This window comes from Balaenoptera borealis (assembly GCF_965194805.1).
Source record: "Balaenoptera borealis genome assembly, chromosome: 1".
NCBI classification, from domain to species: Eukaryota; Metazoa; Chordata; class Mammalia; order Artiodactyla; family Balaenopteridae; genus Balaenoptera; species Balaenoptera borealis.
Window position 1 is genome coordinate 182511296 of NC_138860.1, and position 18073 is coordinate 182529368.

Below are 18073 nucleotides of genomic sequence, written 5' to 3' on the forward strand. Positions count from 1 at the left end.
CGAAGTCCTCTACTTCAGTTCAGCCAGTTTTTATTGAGTGCCTCCCTAGTGCTGGTGTCTTCATGTTACGGATGATGAAACAACGCTGTTAAATTAAATCAGGGCTTCTAGAATGACGAGTTCAAGATGCCCCAGGCTCATGAGACCTGAACGGCAAAGAAGCCCAAGTTTCTCTGGAAATTTACCAACATGATGGCCCTTGGCCTGGGTTTTTGGCTCACGGGCAAAATGTGGTCATGAAAGGCTCTAAAACAGAGCCCTGAAGGACCATAAGGGCCACTGAATCAATGAGAACGTCAACAGATCCCAAGACACAGGAGTCTGCTGCATACCAGGGAGCTCTGGGAAGCCAAGCAGAGGAATTGTGACTCTCCTAAGGACACCTCTGCGGTCATCCTGCCGGAAGCCAACCGGGTGATTGGAGGGACTCTGGGTCGTCTGCTGGTTTCATGGCTAAGGGAGGGTCCTAGCTCACCCAAGGAAAAGGTTATGTAGAGAGGGCCCTGTGGGCGATGGCCCGCATGACCACCAGAGGCGCCCTACGGGACTGCTTGGCGGGGGATGGGGGTAGGGAGGGACAGGTCCTGCTGGACGATGGGCTGAGTCCCATGGTCACTGGCCTGGGGAAGGGCAGGACCGCAGGCCGGGAGCGGGCTGTGGAGACAAGGGGGTGAAGCAGGAAGGCCCAGGCAGCGCAGAGAAGCCTCGTTCGTCCTTTCTCTCTCAAGTCTAGACCTGGAGGAATCTCAGTGTCTCTGAGGGTCTTCCTGGATGACCCCTGGCCAGAGCCATGACCAGGCCCTCGGCAAGTGGCCCAGATCATGCCCTCAAAGCGGGTGTGCGCTGTGGGTGCAGAGTGCCAGCAAGGTGAGGGGTAGCCCAGGTGCACAGAGGGGAGCCCAGGCTGGAGGGCTCTCTGCCTTGCTAAGGGGTCGGCACCCTGCAGGAGAAAGGACAGTGGGGGTGATGGTGTGGAAGTTGGTTGAAGAGGCTTTAAAACCTCCCTGAGAGTCAGCATCGTCATTTAACTTGTGGGCGCCTCTGAGGTTCAGCGTGTGGGACAAATTCCAGTCACACTGATGGTTCAGGCTTGGATGCTACCGAATGGAAGGGCTCTGGGAGCTGGGCTGGGTGGGATGGAGGGCTCCTTTAAGGATTGTGGTTCTTAACCTTTTTTGGTGGTTTACAGATCCTTCTGAGAATCCAGTGAGTGACGAGGTGGACTCACTCTCCCAGAAAAAGAAAAGCACAAACACATACACGCAAAACGTTCTTGGTCCCCCTGGAGCCGTGGCTGCCAGGAGAGGATGCCTTGTGGAGGGGTCCAAGAGGGGCTGCCCTCGGTGGGCCATATTCCAGAGGGCCAGCGCCCCATCTTGGGTTCTCGTTTGCTCTCCCTTAGCTTTTGGTGAAGGCTCGTTTGCATGTTCTGGCCCTCATGTCTGTGCCACGTGTAATAGGAAGGGCCACTGGGCCATCTTGGGTCAGAGCCCTGGGAAATGGCCCTCCCCCGACCTGCCAGGTCACAGCCTGCTCCCCACCCTGCCCATCTCCATCTGGCATAAGCTGTGGTATTCCGGGTTTTACTTTATTAAGAAAAGTGGCAGGACTTCCCTGGCACTCCAGTGGTTAAGACTCCGCGCTTCCACTGCAGGGGGCGCGGGTTCCATCCAAAACAAAACAAAACAAAACAAAACAAAACAAAACAAAACAAACAAACAAAAGGAAATGTGGCATTTCCCTGTGGACACTGAGTGTAGCATCTGTTTGGGGGCCCAGAGGAAGAAAGATCGCTGTAAATGTCAGGACAAAAAATGTGAAGGAGAAAGTGCTAGAAACACCCCTGGGGTCCAGAGCTCAAACCCTTCCCAAGAGGCAACCGCACAGCTGGTTCACTGGGCCGGGCCTTGAGCTGGGACTGGCTGCTTGGTCAGGGTCTCAGGCAACAGCAGACACTGGAGGGGGCAGCTTCCCAGAAGGAAAAGCCTCTTCAGTGATGCCCGCTGGGACGCGGAAGCCGCACAAAGCCCTGCCCCTGAGATAAGCGGGTGAACTAAACCAGGCCGTCTTCTTCCTCACTCATCCCTGCCGGCCGCTTGGGTGCGGGATTCCGTGGAGAGCACGGGCCGGTGAAGGGGCCCTGCAGCACGCCTACCTGACCTACTGCCCTTTCCAAATTGGCTTTAATGAGGCTTTCTCTGTTCCCCATTTCTTGCAGCTGAAGCAATTTCCTTCTGGAATCCTCCTGAAGCTTCTCTTCAACCTGAAAGGATGATGAAAGCGTGGGCTTGCTGCTAATGTGATCATCATGCCCTCTGGGGAAACTCTTCTGGGGGGGCTAATGGCAGTGGGGGAGTCCCTGAGGGGTAGGGACAGCTGCAGCCCAGTGGCAGGGGTCACAGGCATGCACGGGGTGGAGGCAAACTCACAGGGAGTTGCCCCCTACGGGAAAGGGCCGAGCTCTGCACCCTGGGCTCAACTATGTTCTACCGCAGACTCCAATCCCAGCTCGGTCCCTAACAAGCCGTACGACCCTGGGAAAGTTATTTCACTGCTCCGTGACTCAGTGTCCTCATCTGTCAAATGGGGATGGTGATACTAGTACCACTGCATAGAGTTATTGTGGGGATTCAATGTTTGGAATAGTGCTTAAGGGTTCTGTGAGTGTGTTAAGTACTGTTGTAACCTATGGAAGGTGGACGGGAATGTCCGCCGTACAGTCTCGTTCTAATAACTCATGATGGGTACTTGGAAATGTTATTATTGGGTTTATTATCATAACTATTTGTCGTTACCACTTTGAGCACACTCACTGGTGGAAACCTCTCTGGAGGCTTGCTAAAGCAATGTCTATTGAGAATAGACAAAGGAAGAGAATAGACAAAGAATAGACAAACGCTTTCCTGCAAAGGAAGGCGTTTAAAGTGGAGAAGCTTGCCTATTTTTCCCCCCTTGCTTGGGTAACAGTCAACGCACGGTAAGCTTGGGCGTGCCCCACGCTACCCTTTGCTGGCCAGTATAGGCCTTGCAGCTGCTCAATTCTTGGATGCACCTGCTGAGCCCTGGGCTCTGGCACCAACAGGAAATGAGGCAAACTCTCGTAAATAAATGGAAAGATTTTGTGCTGAAACAAATCCACAGGCTGTTTATTAGAGATCTGAAGAGGGGGATCACAGGGATGTAATTAAAGACCCAGAAAAGCCCTTAAGAGCTTTCTTCTGAGTAGTGTGGTACAGTGGAAGAGCCTCTACCCAGCTCTGTTACCTTGGAAAAGTCATCTAACCTCTCTGGGCCTTAGTTTTCTCCCAGGTCTAAACATGCTCTGACTTCTATTTCAGCAGCCTTTTTCATATGCTGCAAAAGCCAAGTCCAACCTTGGACTCTGCCCTTATCTGTGTTCTCCATGAACAGCCCCCATTCCCATCCCCAAGCCTCAGAGTCACCTTCAGCGGCCGCCCTGCCCCCTCTCTCACACTCGGTAGTCTCCACGCCTGTCCTCCAGTCCCTCTCACATGCAAGTTGGCCTGTGACAACTGGCCTCCTTGCCTCTAGTTTAGTTTCTTCCAGTGCAATCTTAACGATACTGTGAGAGTTACCCAGCTGTAAGGCAGCTCTGTCCAACAGAAATTTCTGCAACGATACAGGTACTCTGGGCGAGCCTGTGTTGTCTAATACGACAGCCACCAGCCACATCGGGGTATCGAGCACTTGAAATGTGGCTGGTGTGACAGAGGAACTGAATTTAAAATTTTATTTAATTTTGATTAATTTCAGTGTAAACAGTAGCATGTGGCTGTTTGCTACGCCAGGGTAACTGAAATCAGATGAACCTGGAGTCAGACAAAACCGACTGTGCAATTGGGCTAGTTAACTTACTAGTAACTAGTAGCCTTGACTTTCTCATCTGTAAAATGGAGAGGATGATTTCTAGATCACAGCGCTGTTGTGAAGATGAAGAGATGAAATGTTCGGGGTAATGCCTAGTACATGAGAAATTGTAACTATCATTTTCACCCTTATTACTGGCCACGAATGTCATTGCATCAGTCCCCTGTTCAGAAGCCTTAGTAGCTCCCCACTGCCTATGTGGTACAGAGCCCAAGTGCCTGAACTAAGGCAAAACACCAAGCCAGGGATTCAAGAAGCCCCTACGAACTCTGAACGAGGTAAACAAAAATGAATCCACACCTAGGTAAACCATAATAGAACTGCTGGAAATCAAGGGAAAAGACAATCTTAAAAGCAACCAGAGAAAAAGACAGATTATGCAAAGGTACAACAGTTAGGCTTACAGATGACTTCTAAATAGAAATAATAGGAGCCACAAGACAATAGAGACATATCTAATGCTATCTCTAATGTGCTGAAAGAAAAGAATTGCCATTGTAGAATTCAATACGCAGTCAAATGTGTTTTAAGAATGAAGGTTAAATATACATCTCCAGACAGACACACAGGCACATCTGAGAATTTGTCATCAGCAGAGCCACAATGAGGGAAAACACTAAAGGGTATTCTTCAGACACAAGAAAAATGAACCCAGATGGATGATCAGAGATGCAGAAAAGACAAGCAACAGTAAGGGTAATGTGTGGATATGATACTGACTATATAAAAACACTAATAATGTCTTTTGGGGTTTTAACTATCAAGAGGAGTTTAGAAAATGATAGCAATGGCTTATAAATCTGGAGGGGGTAAGTGAAGTTAAGGTGTTCGAAACTCATTGCACTGTCAAGGAGAAGGGCATAATTATCAACTACTATTGCCTCTTGGTAAGTTAAGAATGCATATTGTAGTCTTTAGGATGACTACTAAGAGAATAGCAGAAGAGTGAAAAACTTAATTAATGTGTGATTTTGGTGAGTCAAGGATGAATGCTATTGTCTTACTATTACTAAAAGAATAGTAAAAAAGTGAAATATTTCCAAGCTAATAGATGGGGAAAGTGGAATGAGAGAAAACCTTCAACTCAGAAGGAGGAAAGAAAGGAGAGAAAAAGGAATATAGCACAGATGGTACAACTGGTACTGAGCAAGAAGGTAGATTTAAACCCCAGTACATGAGTAATTACGTAATATAAATGCCCTAAAAGTCAAAGATTGTCAAACTGGATTTTGTAAAAATGATACGCTATTTGGAAGGCATATGTCTAAAACTTAAGACAAAAATTGACAGAGAAAGTATGAAAAAAATATGCTATGAAAACTCTAACCAACAGAAAGCCAGTGATGAAGCTAAATGACAAAGAAGATGTTAAGGGAGAAACACTACTAGAGATGAAAAGGGACATTTCATGATGATCAAAAGTTTTGTTCTACAGGAAGTATTAGGATTCTAAATTTATATGCACCTAGTAACACAGCCTCAAAATATATAAAGCAAAAATCATTAATATTAAAAGAAGAAACACACAAATTACAAACATGATGAGATTTTTAAAAACATTCTCAATGACTGATGGAACAAAAAGACAAAAAAAAATCAATATGAGAATTTAAGTTGGAACAACATCATTGGATAACTTGATTTAATGGATCAATTCTTTCCTAGATAATTTCACAATTAAGATTTGAAGGCAGTCTAGGGTAGTGGTTACACACAGGAGCTTTGGAGTCAGGCAGACCTGGATTCAAGTTCTGCCACAACTACTTTATGCAAGTGAACTTGGGTAACTTCCTTCACCTCTGTGAGCCTCAGTTTTCCCGACTGTAAAGTGGGGTCAATACCAGTATAGACCGCATGGGGTCACTGTGAGGATTCACAGAGATGATGCAGGTGGAGTGCTTGCCCCAGAGTGGTTGCCAGGCTGACCCGTCCCTGCCATACCTTGCTCTTTTCCCGCAGTGTCTTAGAGATCAGGCTCTGCTCAGTACTGCTCCTTTTCAGCTCCTCCCTGAGCTTCCTCATTTCTTTCTCCATGTCATGGATTTGCTGAAAGAGTTCCAACAACAGGGAAGTCAACTTCATAACTCATTTCATCCGCTTCATTAAGGCAGAAACCTAGTCTGGGATTCGCTTAATTCCTTCCCGTGGGGGACAATTCTACATCTTTAAGGCAAAGTGGACTTTCTTTCAACGGATGCAATGAAAGTGCTGGGTGAGGGAAAATCTGAGTTTCTTTTGAAGATCAGCATGGATCCTGGATTAAACAGTACAAGATACCTATCCACTCATTAGAATCTCTTGCCTTGGGGTATATTTTTGAGTTCAATCTAAATAAGGGCTGTTTGGAAGACACAATGGGCACAGTTTGGAAGAAAAGAACAATGACATTTTTCTTTTTTCTCATTTGAGGCAGAGAAATGTGCTCCTGGCATAGAGAAGAGCACATGTCTCCTCCCCCGTCCCGGGCACCGTCCTTCCCAACGGATGGAAAACGTATGCCTGATGATGTGCACGAGGATTTGGCTGGTACAGGGGGTGAACATTTACATTTAGCGGTCATCTTTTCATTGTATTCATTTTTATGTTCACCTTCCATACAAGGCCAGTGATACATTTGCTTTTTATTTTGTTTTTATGAATTGGTGTAAAATTGAATGTATTTAAGTAAAAATGCTTAAAGAAGAGTGGTGTTAATAACAGTGCCCGGGGCTGTGATAAAACTTGTGACAGTGGATCATGAAAGTTTGGGCATCACAAGTGCAGGGGTAGGGACCACGGTGAATTTCTAGCAGCATATGGTGGCCACCTCCCGTCCCTTTCCCCAGGGGAAACCTGATGAGGGGCTTCGAGCCCACTGCCCAGAAAATCTGGGGAGAGTGTGTTTTCCATGGTCTTTTCACCCATCTCTTTGAGGCTAGCAAATCAAAGAATTATGAGACTACATTAACAGACAAACACCCATAAAGCCCCAGAGCTTGTGCTAGCTAATGGGCCAAGGAACCCCTCCAAAACCCTGAAGGTCAAAATCTAGGCTTTCTGTGGACACCTAGGGGTGAGGAGGTTCAACGCACGGTTTTGCAGAGTTTTAACTCTTTCTCTTGGGCTTCCCAGTGCTCCTTCTGGGCCTCTTCCTTCTGTAACTCTTCTTTCAGCACTGAGCACTGTGGAGAAAAAGGACAAGGCCACGGGGGCTGGGCTGGGGCTCCCAAGTCCCTGTGTTCACGTCCAGGAGTGTTTCCTGCTGTATAACCCAATCACACCTCTGAATTCTGAGAGGCGAGACCATTTGTGTGATGGGAGCACGGGATACTGCAGTCGTTCCCAGTTCACCCCTCTCATGAGTTCTGAGGAATAGAGCGTCTAAATTCCTCTTCAAAAGCCAGCAAACTTCACCGCAGGGGAAATCCAGCTTTGTAGAGTCTGCGTACTTAGGGTGCAGGAATTGGGATGTTTTCACGCTGTGACCGGTGAGGGTGGAGGGGAGCGGAACCAGTGAGCTCGGGTCCATCTTAGGGCTTTTGTGCAGGTTGCATCTCAAAGACACAACTGCCCCGGCTGGTGTGGAGGGGTAAACGGAGCTGTCTTTCCCGAGGGCGGCTCGGCAACAGACATTAAGGTCATAAGGATGGATGTGCCTTCTTTTGACCCAGCAATTCCCACTTTAGGAGTGTACCTTAAGGGCAATGACTGGAGAAATAAGTAAATCTGTAGTTTCAAGGATGCTCTTCACAGAATTGTCAGTAACAGTGGAAAAAAAAAAAAAAAAAGAGGCAACAACCCAAGTGTTGTTTATAACAGCAGACCACTTCATAACACTGGGTACATCCAGGAGAAAGTATGTAGCTTTTAAGACCAATGATAAGAGTGTTGATTTATTAGCACGGGAAATAGTAAGTATTTAAAAATTTAAAAAATGTGCATAGTATAAATTCACTATAAAATGATTGCTTGATTGATTTCTAGGTAATATATAGAAACAAGACTGGAAGAACGTACATGAAAATATTAACATTGATTTCTCAAGGTAGCATTTCCTCTCCTCTCTTTTTATTTTTTCTTTTCAATGTCATCAACTTATTTTTCTAAAATTAACACACATGATGTATGTCATTAAAAAAAAAGGCATCTCAAATGTTCACAAGGGCAGTACCCTTGGTGGTGAAGAGCCCTTGTGCTGTTGGCCAGCACAGGCTAGAGGAGAAGGGACCTCATTCCAAGGTCAACGAGGAAGGGGAAACGGGGACATAAATCATCCAAATGCACTTCAGGAGGCAGAAGAGCCAAGCAGGTGCTGTCTTTGCATATTCCTTCTACTTAGCACCAGCTCTGCACCCCCTTCCCGTCCCCAACACACACACACACACACACACACACACACACACACACACATACACACCACATAAAACAGCTATAGCACATGCCTAGGAAGACACTCCGCTTGGGAGAAACGAATGCAGAGGGCTTGGCCAGGCAGCTGACCCGGCGCAGAGGCAGAGGAGCACAACGAAAACCAGACTCCCACTTCTTGGAAAACGATTCTGTCATCCCCATTTCACAGATGGGGAAGTGGAGGCCAAATAAGTTACAATAAAAGAAAGCTCTGGGATTGGACCCTGGTCTGTCTGACCTCAAACCTCATGCAGTGCCTTTCACCAGCTCCAAACTGGGTATGGTACTACGTACCAGGTATTACTTATTGTGCCTTTTCCTTGGAACCTCAAGATCTGTTCTCACCCCACCCCCATGCAGACCTAGCTAACCCGTTGGGTAGCTGCTGGGAATCTCTGAGTTGCCACCTGAGATGAAAGCTTTGAGGTTTTACCTTGACCCACAGAAACAGACACATCATACAAATACTGAGAAATCTTATCCTATAGAGTCAGGATTCTAAAGTTTGCATTGAAGGCAAGATTTGCAAATAGTCAAAGTTACACGTAAAAAGCTCTTTGCTTGCCTACCACGCTCATTTTCCATAGAGAAATTCTACACACTAAAGTCTAAGGGAGAAATGAGAGTCTGCGTGTTTGCATCTGGATCTTCAAACATTCTGCTTTGAAGGCAGTTACGAGAACCAGTGGCGCTGGGACCACGATGCAGCCGTGTGGTCGTCCTTGCTCACAGAGAGATCCTATTCTGTTTCACATTAAACTTTGCAATGGCAGTATATGCTAATAGGTGTGTTTGTCGCTGGGATTAAACAAACTAACTTATAATGGGGTTAGAAAATGTTTGCTGGATTTGAATATATATTATGCTTATGCTGAGCCACATACACGCTGTACTTTGAAAAGCTGCAAAGAAGTTGGCCACCTGCCCAGCAGCTACCGTCCCTGTGCCCTTGGGCACTGGCCTCATCTCACCACCGTGTGTCATGTGACTCCACTGTGTCTGCTTTTCGCAGCTACAATTTGGTGATGACCCGACACTCACTCTGGAGCTGAGGGCTTCGAGCTGGTGATCCTTTTCTTTGTTCTCACTTTTTAGTTGATTCACCTCCTGTTTCAGTTGTTGAACTTGATCATCCTTTACTAACACATCTCTTTGCAAAGATGACACCATCTCTGTAAAAAAAACCAAACCAAACCAAAACAAAAAACTCATGGAGGTCAAAGAGGCAGGAAGGATTATTGGCAACACCATGGCTGTCAGCCAACGTTCGGACAAGACCTTCCAAGCCCGGGCCACCACCGGTGCCCGCCTAGAACTGGGAAGGCTTTTTCCGAGGGTCCCAGAGCAGGAATGGGAATGAGAGCAAAGTCCACAGAACATGGTTTGAGGCCTCAGTGAGAATGAGGGGCAGTCAGCACCAGCGAGAGGAGACGCCTTTGGGGGCCCCTTGTGGGCACAGGCCAGGCAAAGCCGGGAGGACAGGCCACACCATGGGCCTGGGGAACGAAGGCCCAGTACAAGGAAGGTCCAGGAATTCTCCAGAGGCCAGGAGACAGGCTTGTGGCAGAGGGCACTGCTGGACACTATTGATGGGGTGGTTGGTTTCACACTCCTCTGAATTTGGACCCCTCTCTACCACTTATTAGCTTGGTGGTCTTGGACAAGCTATTTCACCTCCCACTGTCTGTCCCGCACAGAGTTATTGTAAGGGTCAAATGAGACGGTATGTTCCAAGAACATAAAGTGGCTAAATTATGTTTGTTACATGGCGCCTATTATTTTTCTCGGCAGCCAGCTTCCAAAATGCCCCCAATGATCCTTGCCGCCTAGAATTCATGCCCTGTGTAGCCCCTCCCACCCTGAATAGGGCTGACATGGGTAACCAATATGATACTGTGGAAATGACGGAATGTTTCTTCCCAGCCTGGGTCATAAAAGACACTGTGGCCTCCTCTTGGCTCTCTCTTGAATCACTCACTGTGGGGGAAGCCAACTGCTGTGCTGTGAGGACGCTCAAGCAGCCCTAGAGAGAAGCACGTGTGGTGAGGGACTAAGGCCTCCAGCCAATAGCCACATGAGCAGCCATTCTGAACGGGGATCCTCCAGCTCCCCTCGAGGCTTTAGATGACATGACTGATGCCCCAGCCGACATCTTGACTGCAACTCATGAGAACTAAGTCACCCCCTCCCCTCAAATTCCTGAACTACAGAAACTGGGTGAGATAATAAATATTGGTTGGGGTTTTATCCATTACATTTTGGGGTAACTTGTTATGCAGCAATAGATAACTACTCCATTACTGTAGTATCATTTTTTTTAAACATCTTTATTGGAGTATAATTGCTTTACAATGGTGTGTTAGTTTCTGCTTTATAACAAAGTGAATCAGTTATGCATATACATATATCCCCATATCTCTTCCCTCTTGCGTTGTAGTATCACTTTGAATAAAAGTGGGAAGAAGGGTGCATAAATGCAGTGGTATTGGGTTATCTCATACGGTTCTTTTCTTGGAAGAACATTAGGCCCAGTTTTATTGGTAGGTATCAATCAAGAATGTATATGAAATACAGAACAAAATGCTCCAGAATTTCATTTTAAAAATGAGCTTTGCCTCCAGGACACAGTTAAGTTACTTGGAAATCCCTCTGGGGCTTGCCACATTTTGAGTGGGTCCAGCTCATCTCAAGTGCTATCCCAACCCGGGTCTGTCCGACTCCCTGATTGGAGAAAGTGGGATCTGAGACAGGCTTGATGCTTGGATGAGGTCTGACTGGCCGACATATGGGAGGAAGGTGAGGACCAGCGAGTTCATCCGTACATTCCTGGTGCCCAGAACAGCACCTAGCCTGGGGGAGGTGCTCAGCAAATATCTGAGGACATCCCGAGTTAGGGAGGAGCAGAAGCAGAGACCTGGGGGCAGCAGGGGGTGGGGGTGGGAGTGATTAAGTTGCAGAGTGAGGCAGAAGAAAAGCACAGATCCATACAGAGATGGTGATTCACGTGCGACTCAAGGCTATGCCCGGCTTTTACAGCTGTGGGCGTCTTTCCTGATACACGCTGGCTGCTTTAAGAGTGATGTGCCCCTCCGAAACTCATTGCCTCCTTCCTGTCACCTGCTTCTCTCCCTCCCCTCGTATGTGAGTGGTCCCATCCTCTTCAGGTCTCTAGACATGTCATTTTCTGCTTAAAAAACTCCACTGGATTCCCAACACCCTTAGAATAAAAACCCCAGACCCCCCGACCCTGCCCAGCCCCACAATCCCTTGTTCACTCCATGCAGCCTCACTTGCCCTTGGTTTGTCCTTGCCCACCTGAAACAGGTCCTCTCTAAAAGAAGGACATAGCCGTGGAGGATACAACATAAACTGGTTAGAATCAGCTAGGTCCAAGGTGGCGTAAGATTCGACTTCCAGTGGAACTTGAGCCTCATTATAGGCTCATTGTAATACATTAGCTAAATGACACACCCACCAGCACCAGGACAGTGTCGAGGCTGACCATGAAGGTCAGAAAGGGGGTGGTGGCCCAATTCCTGGAAATCCCGCCCCTTCCCCAAAATATTAGAGTTGTCATAATCCTCCCACTCATTAGCCTGTAAAATTACCCAGCCCATAAAAACGAACCACCCCATATTTGGGGGCCTCCAGCCTTCTGAGATGGCCCACGCTCTGTCTGTAGAGTGTGTTTCTCTCTAAATGAATCCACTTCTTACTTTGTCTCTCACTGAATTCTTTCTGCGATGAGACATAAAGAACCTGAGCTTTATTAAGTCCCGAGACCAGATGTGTGATCTCGATTAAAAGATAGTGGGTTCTCACTGGGCTCGAGTCCCAGCCCACGGGTTCAAGTGCCACCTGAGTTGCGTGGCTGCACGCCCAGTAAGCTGTTCTCCCTTGGCCTCCCCCCTTGAAGCGCTGGCCACCACGACACACGGTTTATTTTCTCCACCGCACCACTGCTCTCTGAAGTGGGCTTGTTTATTCATCCGTTTGCTTTTATTGTCTGTCACCCCCTCCCGAATCTGTGAGTACAGGAATCTGACTGTCTTGCTTGGCTCTCCCTCCCCAGAGCCTGGAACGGGGGCCTGACACCTAGTAGGTGCTCAATAAACATGTTGAAGGAATGAAGGAATCCAGGAAATCGAAGCGCAGCCACAGCTGTGCATTGGCTGCCCCTCTCCACACCCAAGCCCTTTACCAGGGAACCACCTCGGATAAAATTAGAAACTGTTTTCACTTGGGCCCAAGTGCACTCGGGTGAAATGGGTGAGACAATGGGTGCCTTAAAAGAGTGACCCCGGTGCGTCCTCAGCCCCGTCCCCGGCGCGCGGGCGTTAGGTGGACGCGGTGGTCTGGGCACCTGCGACGCGCGTGGTGTGGCCGGGCGCTGGCATCCGAGCAGGGCTGGCTGGGCGGCGGGAGCCGTCAGAGGAAATAAGTGACCATGGTGCTCATTAGTTTGGATAAGATGATTCAACTCCAGAAAAACGCTGCTAACATCAGGAATATCTGTGTTTTGGCTCATGTTGACCATGGAAAAACTACTCTGGCTGACTGCCTTATATCTAGCAATGGCATCATCTCCAGCCGCCTGGCAGGCAAGTTAAGGTACATGGACAACAGAGAGGATGAACGGGTCCGAGGGATCACGATGAAATCCAGTGCCATTTCACTACATTATGCAAAAGACACAGGCAGTTCTGCGACAAGCCTGGCTCGAAAACATCCGTCCAGTTTTAGTGATTAATAAGATAGATCGCTTGAGAGTGGAACTGAAATTCACCCCACAGGAGGCCTATTGTCACCTCAAGAATATTTTAGAACAGATTAATGCACTCACAGGAACTCTTTTTACTTCTAAAGTGCTAGAAGAAAGAGCAGAGAGAGAGACTGAATCCCAAGTGAATCCAAATTCTGAGCAAGGAGAGCAAGTGTGTGACTGGAGCCCTGGCTTGGAGGACACGGGTGATTCTCACCTTTACTTCTCTCCAGACCAGGGAAATGTGGTATTTACAAGTGCAATAGATGGGTGGGGCTTTGGAGACTTTCTGGGAACTTGGTAGCTGGACACATTGTTCTGCCACTTGCAGCCACTTGGGAGCCCGAGTTCAGAGACCCCAGTGTGTAATGGCCAAAGGGCAGGAAGTGAGTGAGGCCTTCTGTGAGCACCTCCAGAAGCCGCTGGCTGGGTCCCAGCCCTGTAACATCTGGGACTGCCCCTCGAGGTGGTTCACGGGCACGTGGTCAGAGTGCTCTGTGTCTAGCGGTGAGGATTCCGCAGTCGGCAAGTGACCTGTAAGCGCACGAGAGCCAATGGAACTGTGCAGGTGATGCGTCCGAGAGCATGTGCCCCCAGAGAGAGGCCTCTGGGAAGTACCTGCTCCAGTCACCCGTGTGTTCAAGGGCTTATTGAACCAGGGAACCAGTTGTTCCGATTAACTCCAAGCACTACATGGGTCCCCGCTTGTCTCACTGGAAAATGCACAGCCCCAATTCTGTGCAGGGACGACGCAAAGCAGAGTGTGATGCATCTCTCTGGAGCATCAAGTTTATTAACTAGAATTGGAAGAACCCAGGAGTTCTTGGAACAAGAACTATCCCCCTCCCCCACCAACACGGAAGACAGAAGAGTGGGGGAGGGGAGACGTGCCCCAGGAATGACAGTCCAGTCTCTCAAGTTTCACCCAGGAGGGGGTTGAGGGGCAGACCTGCAGCCATGGTGGCCTCGCTTTCGGTCGCCCGGGCTGCTCCGGACCATCCTCTGAGCTGGCCAGGGTCTTGGATACGATGCTTCTGAAGGCCGTGCAGAGAACGCGCTCATCTTCCACTGGACCGGGCCCCAGGGAGCGCGGCGGCCTGACCTTCCTGCCTCGGTCATGCATGGGGTTCACATGGGCTCACTTTATTATGACGCCTCATGCTGGGCAGCTTGCAACAAAGATGTTTCAAAACAAAGTTCCAGATTCTCCCAGCCACCCCTTGCTTTTTCTGGCTGTGGCCAGAGACAGTGGATGAGGACACACTCTCAGGCTGCCCAGTGAGGGAGGACCCTCCAGTGTTGGACACACCCGGGGGGCAGCTGGTTCCCTCTGGGGCTCCAATCCTGCTGCTGCTGGAGGGGGATGTCCCAGTGCCACACTGGGGGGCTGGGCTGGGGGTGGCAGTCCTCGCCTCCAGGCTGGGTGGGGGACAGGCAGACTCACCGCTCTTCTGCCCCGCCTGCTGGTCTTCCTGCAGCTGCACACTTTTTCTGTGGTAGAGCCACCTGGTTTGCAGGGAGGACACCACAGGGCTTGCAGAAGGCTCAAGTTCACTGCCACTGAGGTCCCCGCAAGAGAAGGGCTTCACAGTTATGATGGAGACCCCCACCTTGGGTTTCTTGGAGCTCACACTGCCTGTCCCAGTGTCCTGGATCTGGTCGCAAGTCAAGCCCGGAGTCCTCACCATTGTCACCTCCAGGTCCTCTTCACAGGGTGGCTGGAGTGGCTCCTTCTGGCCCATGTTTAACCAAGCATGCCTCATGAGGTCAGGTAAGGTGCCTCTGTCACTGGGGTTGAGGGCAATCATTTTTTGTAATAGATCCCTTATCTCCAAAGACAGATAAGGTGGGATGGGGTATTGCCCTTGTAGGATTTGCTTCCGCAGCTCCTGGAAGTCTTTTCCCGCAAAGGGCCGGGACCCAGTTACCATGGTGTAGAGCACTGCTCCCAAGCTCCACACGTCCACCTTAGGGCCGCTGTAGCTCTGCCCCAGGAGGAGTTCCGGGGCAGCATAAGGGACTGTGCCGCAGATCGTGTCCAGTTGGCCAGTGTCATCACACTTGTTGCTGAGGCCAAAGTCTGTAAGTTTGATATTCATGTTGGAATCAAAGAGGAGGTTCAGTGGCTTCAGGTCCCGGTGCACGATGCCCCTCTGGTGGCAGTGCTGCAGGGCGGAGAGCAGCTGCTGGAACGGGCCGCGGGCCTGCGCCTCTGTCATACGGCCATGGATCTTCAAATAGCGGTACATGTCCCCCCCACTGAGGTACTCCATCACCAGGATAAATGCCTCCTCTGTGTCAATCGTCCCCAGCAGTTTTACAATATTGGGGTGATTCAGAGCCTTCATACCGCACACTTCCCGGAAAAGTGCCTGGACACTTGAGAAGCTCTGACGCCTTTTCTTAATCACCTTGAGAGCCACCTGTGTCCCGGTCAGAATGTGCCGGGCCAACTTCACTTTACCGAAGGTGCCTTCACCAATGGTGTGGAGGATCTCGAAGTCATCAATATGAGCCGCCTTGCCAGCAGATTTGGCTGTGAGGCCCTGCATCATGGTGACCTGCTAACTACACTGACTGACAGCACTAACTAGCAACGTTAACTACGCTAACTAACAATGCTAACTGTACTAACAGGGCTAAGTATGCTGTCTCTACTAACAACGCTAACTACGCTAACTGTACCAACAGCGCTAACTAGTACTAACTACACTAACTATGCTAATCAAGTATTAACTATACCAACAATACTCACTATGCTAACTGTAGAAAGAAAAATGAGACAAATAAAAAAGAGTAGAGAAAAGAGAAATGAAAATCAACAAAATGGCAGAAACAAGGAAAACACAAGCTAACTGTAGGTCCAAGGCCGTCAGGTCACCAAAAGCAGCTTCCTGGGCTCTAAGGACCAAAAACCTGGGCCCAGCTTTCTCTTTTATAGGGCTTTGTGAAGTACATCACAGTGGTGCATTCTGAGGTCAGAGCAAGAAATGGACCCATCACCGCTGGGGATAAACCACAGGGGTTTTCTCACTTTCTGAGTTCAAGGCCCCTTTACACTTAGGAAAAAGGATCCCAAAGAAATTTTTCTTTACGTGTGTTATTAGATATTGGTATTCACTTTGTTATAAATTAAAATCTGTAGGATACTTCAGTGGCCTTTTTATTTCTAGTTTGAAAATGGGTAATAATTTTAAAGACCTCATAATGTCTACACTTGAAATATTCAATTCCTTTTCCTTAAATTCTGGTCTCAAAATAACGTTACAACTTAACTGACTTCACGAAACTATACAAAATGTTCTGTTGCATAAGACACGATAAGGTACATTAGGAAAGTCTATGAAGCTGAGAGAAGATTTCCCAGGAAGGTAGGTCATGAGCAGATTTCTCATCAGGGGCCTCGGAGGCCAGATGGCATGGCTCAATGTACTTGAAGTGTTGAAGGAAAGAAACCGTCAACCAAGAATCCTATATCTAGCAAAACTTTCCTTCGAAAATGAGGGAGATTGTGACCACCTAGAGGGGTGGGATAGGGTGGGTGGGAGGGAGGGAGACGCAAGAGGGAAGAGATTTGGGAACATATGTATATGTGTAAGTGATTCACTTTGTTATAAAGCAGACACTAACACACCACTGTAAAGCAATTATACTCCAATAAAGATGTTTAAAAAAAAAAAAAAGAAAATGAGGGAGAAATCAAGACATTCCCAGTTAATCAAGAGTTGAGAGAGTTCTTAACCACCAGAACTGCCTGCCACAGGGAGTTCTTCAGGTTGGAGTCAAGGACCCTGGATAGTAACTCAAAGCCTTATGAAGAAATAAAGACCTCTGGGACAAGTAGCTAGACGGGCGATGAGAAAAGCTAGTACTATTGTAACTTTGGTTTGTAGCTCCACTTTTTGTTTTCTGTTTGATTTAAGAGACTAATGTATAATAAAACACACACACGTACAAATCATAAAAAAAAAAAAAAAGAGTGACCCCATTTTGTCCACGCTCTAGTTTGCACTCAGGCCGGTTTGTGGAACCACCCAAGCCACAAGGCGACCTGTGTTCTCCCTGGTGGGGCCAGTGCTCAGGAGACCTTGTAGCCAAGAGATAACATTCTCTCAAATATTTATCAGGCCCTGCCCTCGGAACTGGGTGGCAAGAAACCTCCACTGAGGGAGAGCTCTAATGAACTGACACGGGGGATCCCTGAGGCTGCACCCAGGTCACGGGCACAGGTGTGGTGGTTGACTGGTGATGTCTGCAGGGGGAGGGCAGAAGCTCTGGGGCCTAAATGCAGAAGGGCCTCACCTGATGTGATGGCGGTATCCCTCCTTAAGTTCTCGGCCTCGTTCTTCAGGGATGTGATTTCTAAGTTTCTCTCAGACAGGGTCTGGCACAGCACCTGGCTGTAGCCTTGCTGTAGGGCACTGATCTGTGGAAGGAGGCAACACACAGTCAGAGGGGGCCAGCCAGGCCTGCAGGACTTGCTGGTACTTCTCCAACGTTGGGCAAAGAGTCGGGTTGATCTTGGGTCGGGGTGTTGGGGAAACCAAGCTTTTCAGTTATAACTAGTGGAAGGGGCGGGAGGGGGCCTGTTCCTTCAGTGACCACCATGTCATAGGTCATCGAGACACGAACCTTATCTTTGTGGCCACCCAGGGGCTCAGGTGCCGCTGTCTTCCTATGACCTGCGGATTTTCAGCCATAAATAGACAAGCTGTTGGTTCCAGATCATCCAGCAGTGACTGGATGCACAGGAAAGTTCAAGAGACGGGAGCAGGTTATAAACTGAATTCCCTCTAACGATAATAGTGGGTAGTTTATACCTCACAGAGCACCCCAGAGTTTACAAAGCCCGTTCACACATGCTACACTGATGCTCCTCGCAGCGTTGCTGAAGCCTGACGTTCCCATTAACGTTCCCATTTTGCAAGGGAGCAGGTTGAGACTCAGAGAGGCGAGGTCCCTTGCTCGGGATCGCGCGGCTGGTCAGAGGTGGAGTAGGATTCAAACCCAGTCTTTAGCTGCCTGGTTCCTCCT

General features: G+C 48.5%; 1 protein-coding gene across 5 annotated transcripts in view; it reads right to left on the reverse strand.

The window, feature by feature from the left end:
• The window catches only part of FHAD1 (forkhead associated phosphopeptide binding domain 1), a 147013-nt gene that overhangs the window by 60048 nt on the left and 68892 nt on the right, over positions 1-18073 (reverse strand). For all 5 annotated transcript variants that reach the window (XR_014241652.1, XM_082380985.1, XM_082380982.1 and 2 more), the window contains 5 exons: positions 17342-17465; positions 9319-9449; positions 6960-7049; positions 5830-5934; positions 2156-2263 (listed from right to left, as the gene is read on the reverse strand). Coding sequence is in view for 4 of the 5 variants with exons in the window: in XM_082380985.1 (XP_082237111.1) it covers positions 2156-2263; positions 5830-5934; positions 6960-7049; positions 9319-9449; positions 17342-17465 (558 nt within the window). In the remaining variant the exon portion in view is untranslated. The remainder of the gene's footprint in view (positions 1-2155; positions 2264-5829; positions 5935-6959; positions 7050-9318; positions 9450-17341; positions 17466-18073) is intronic.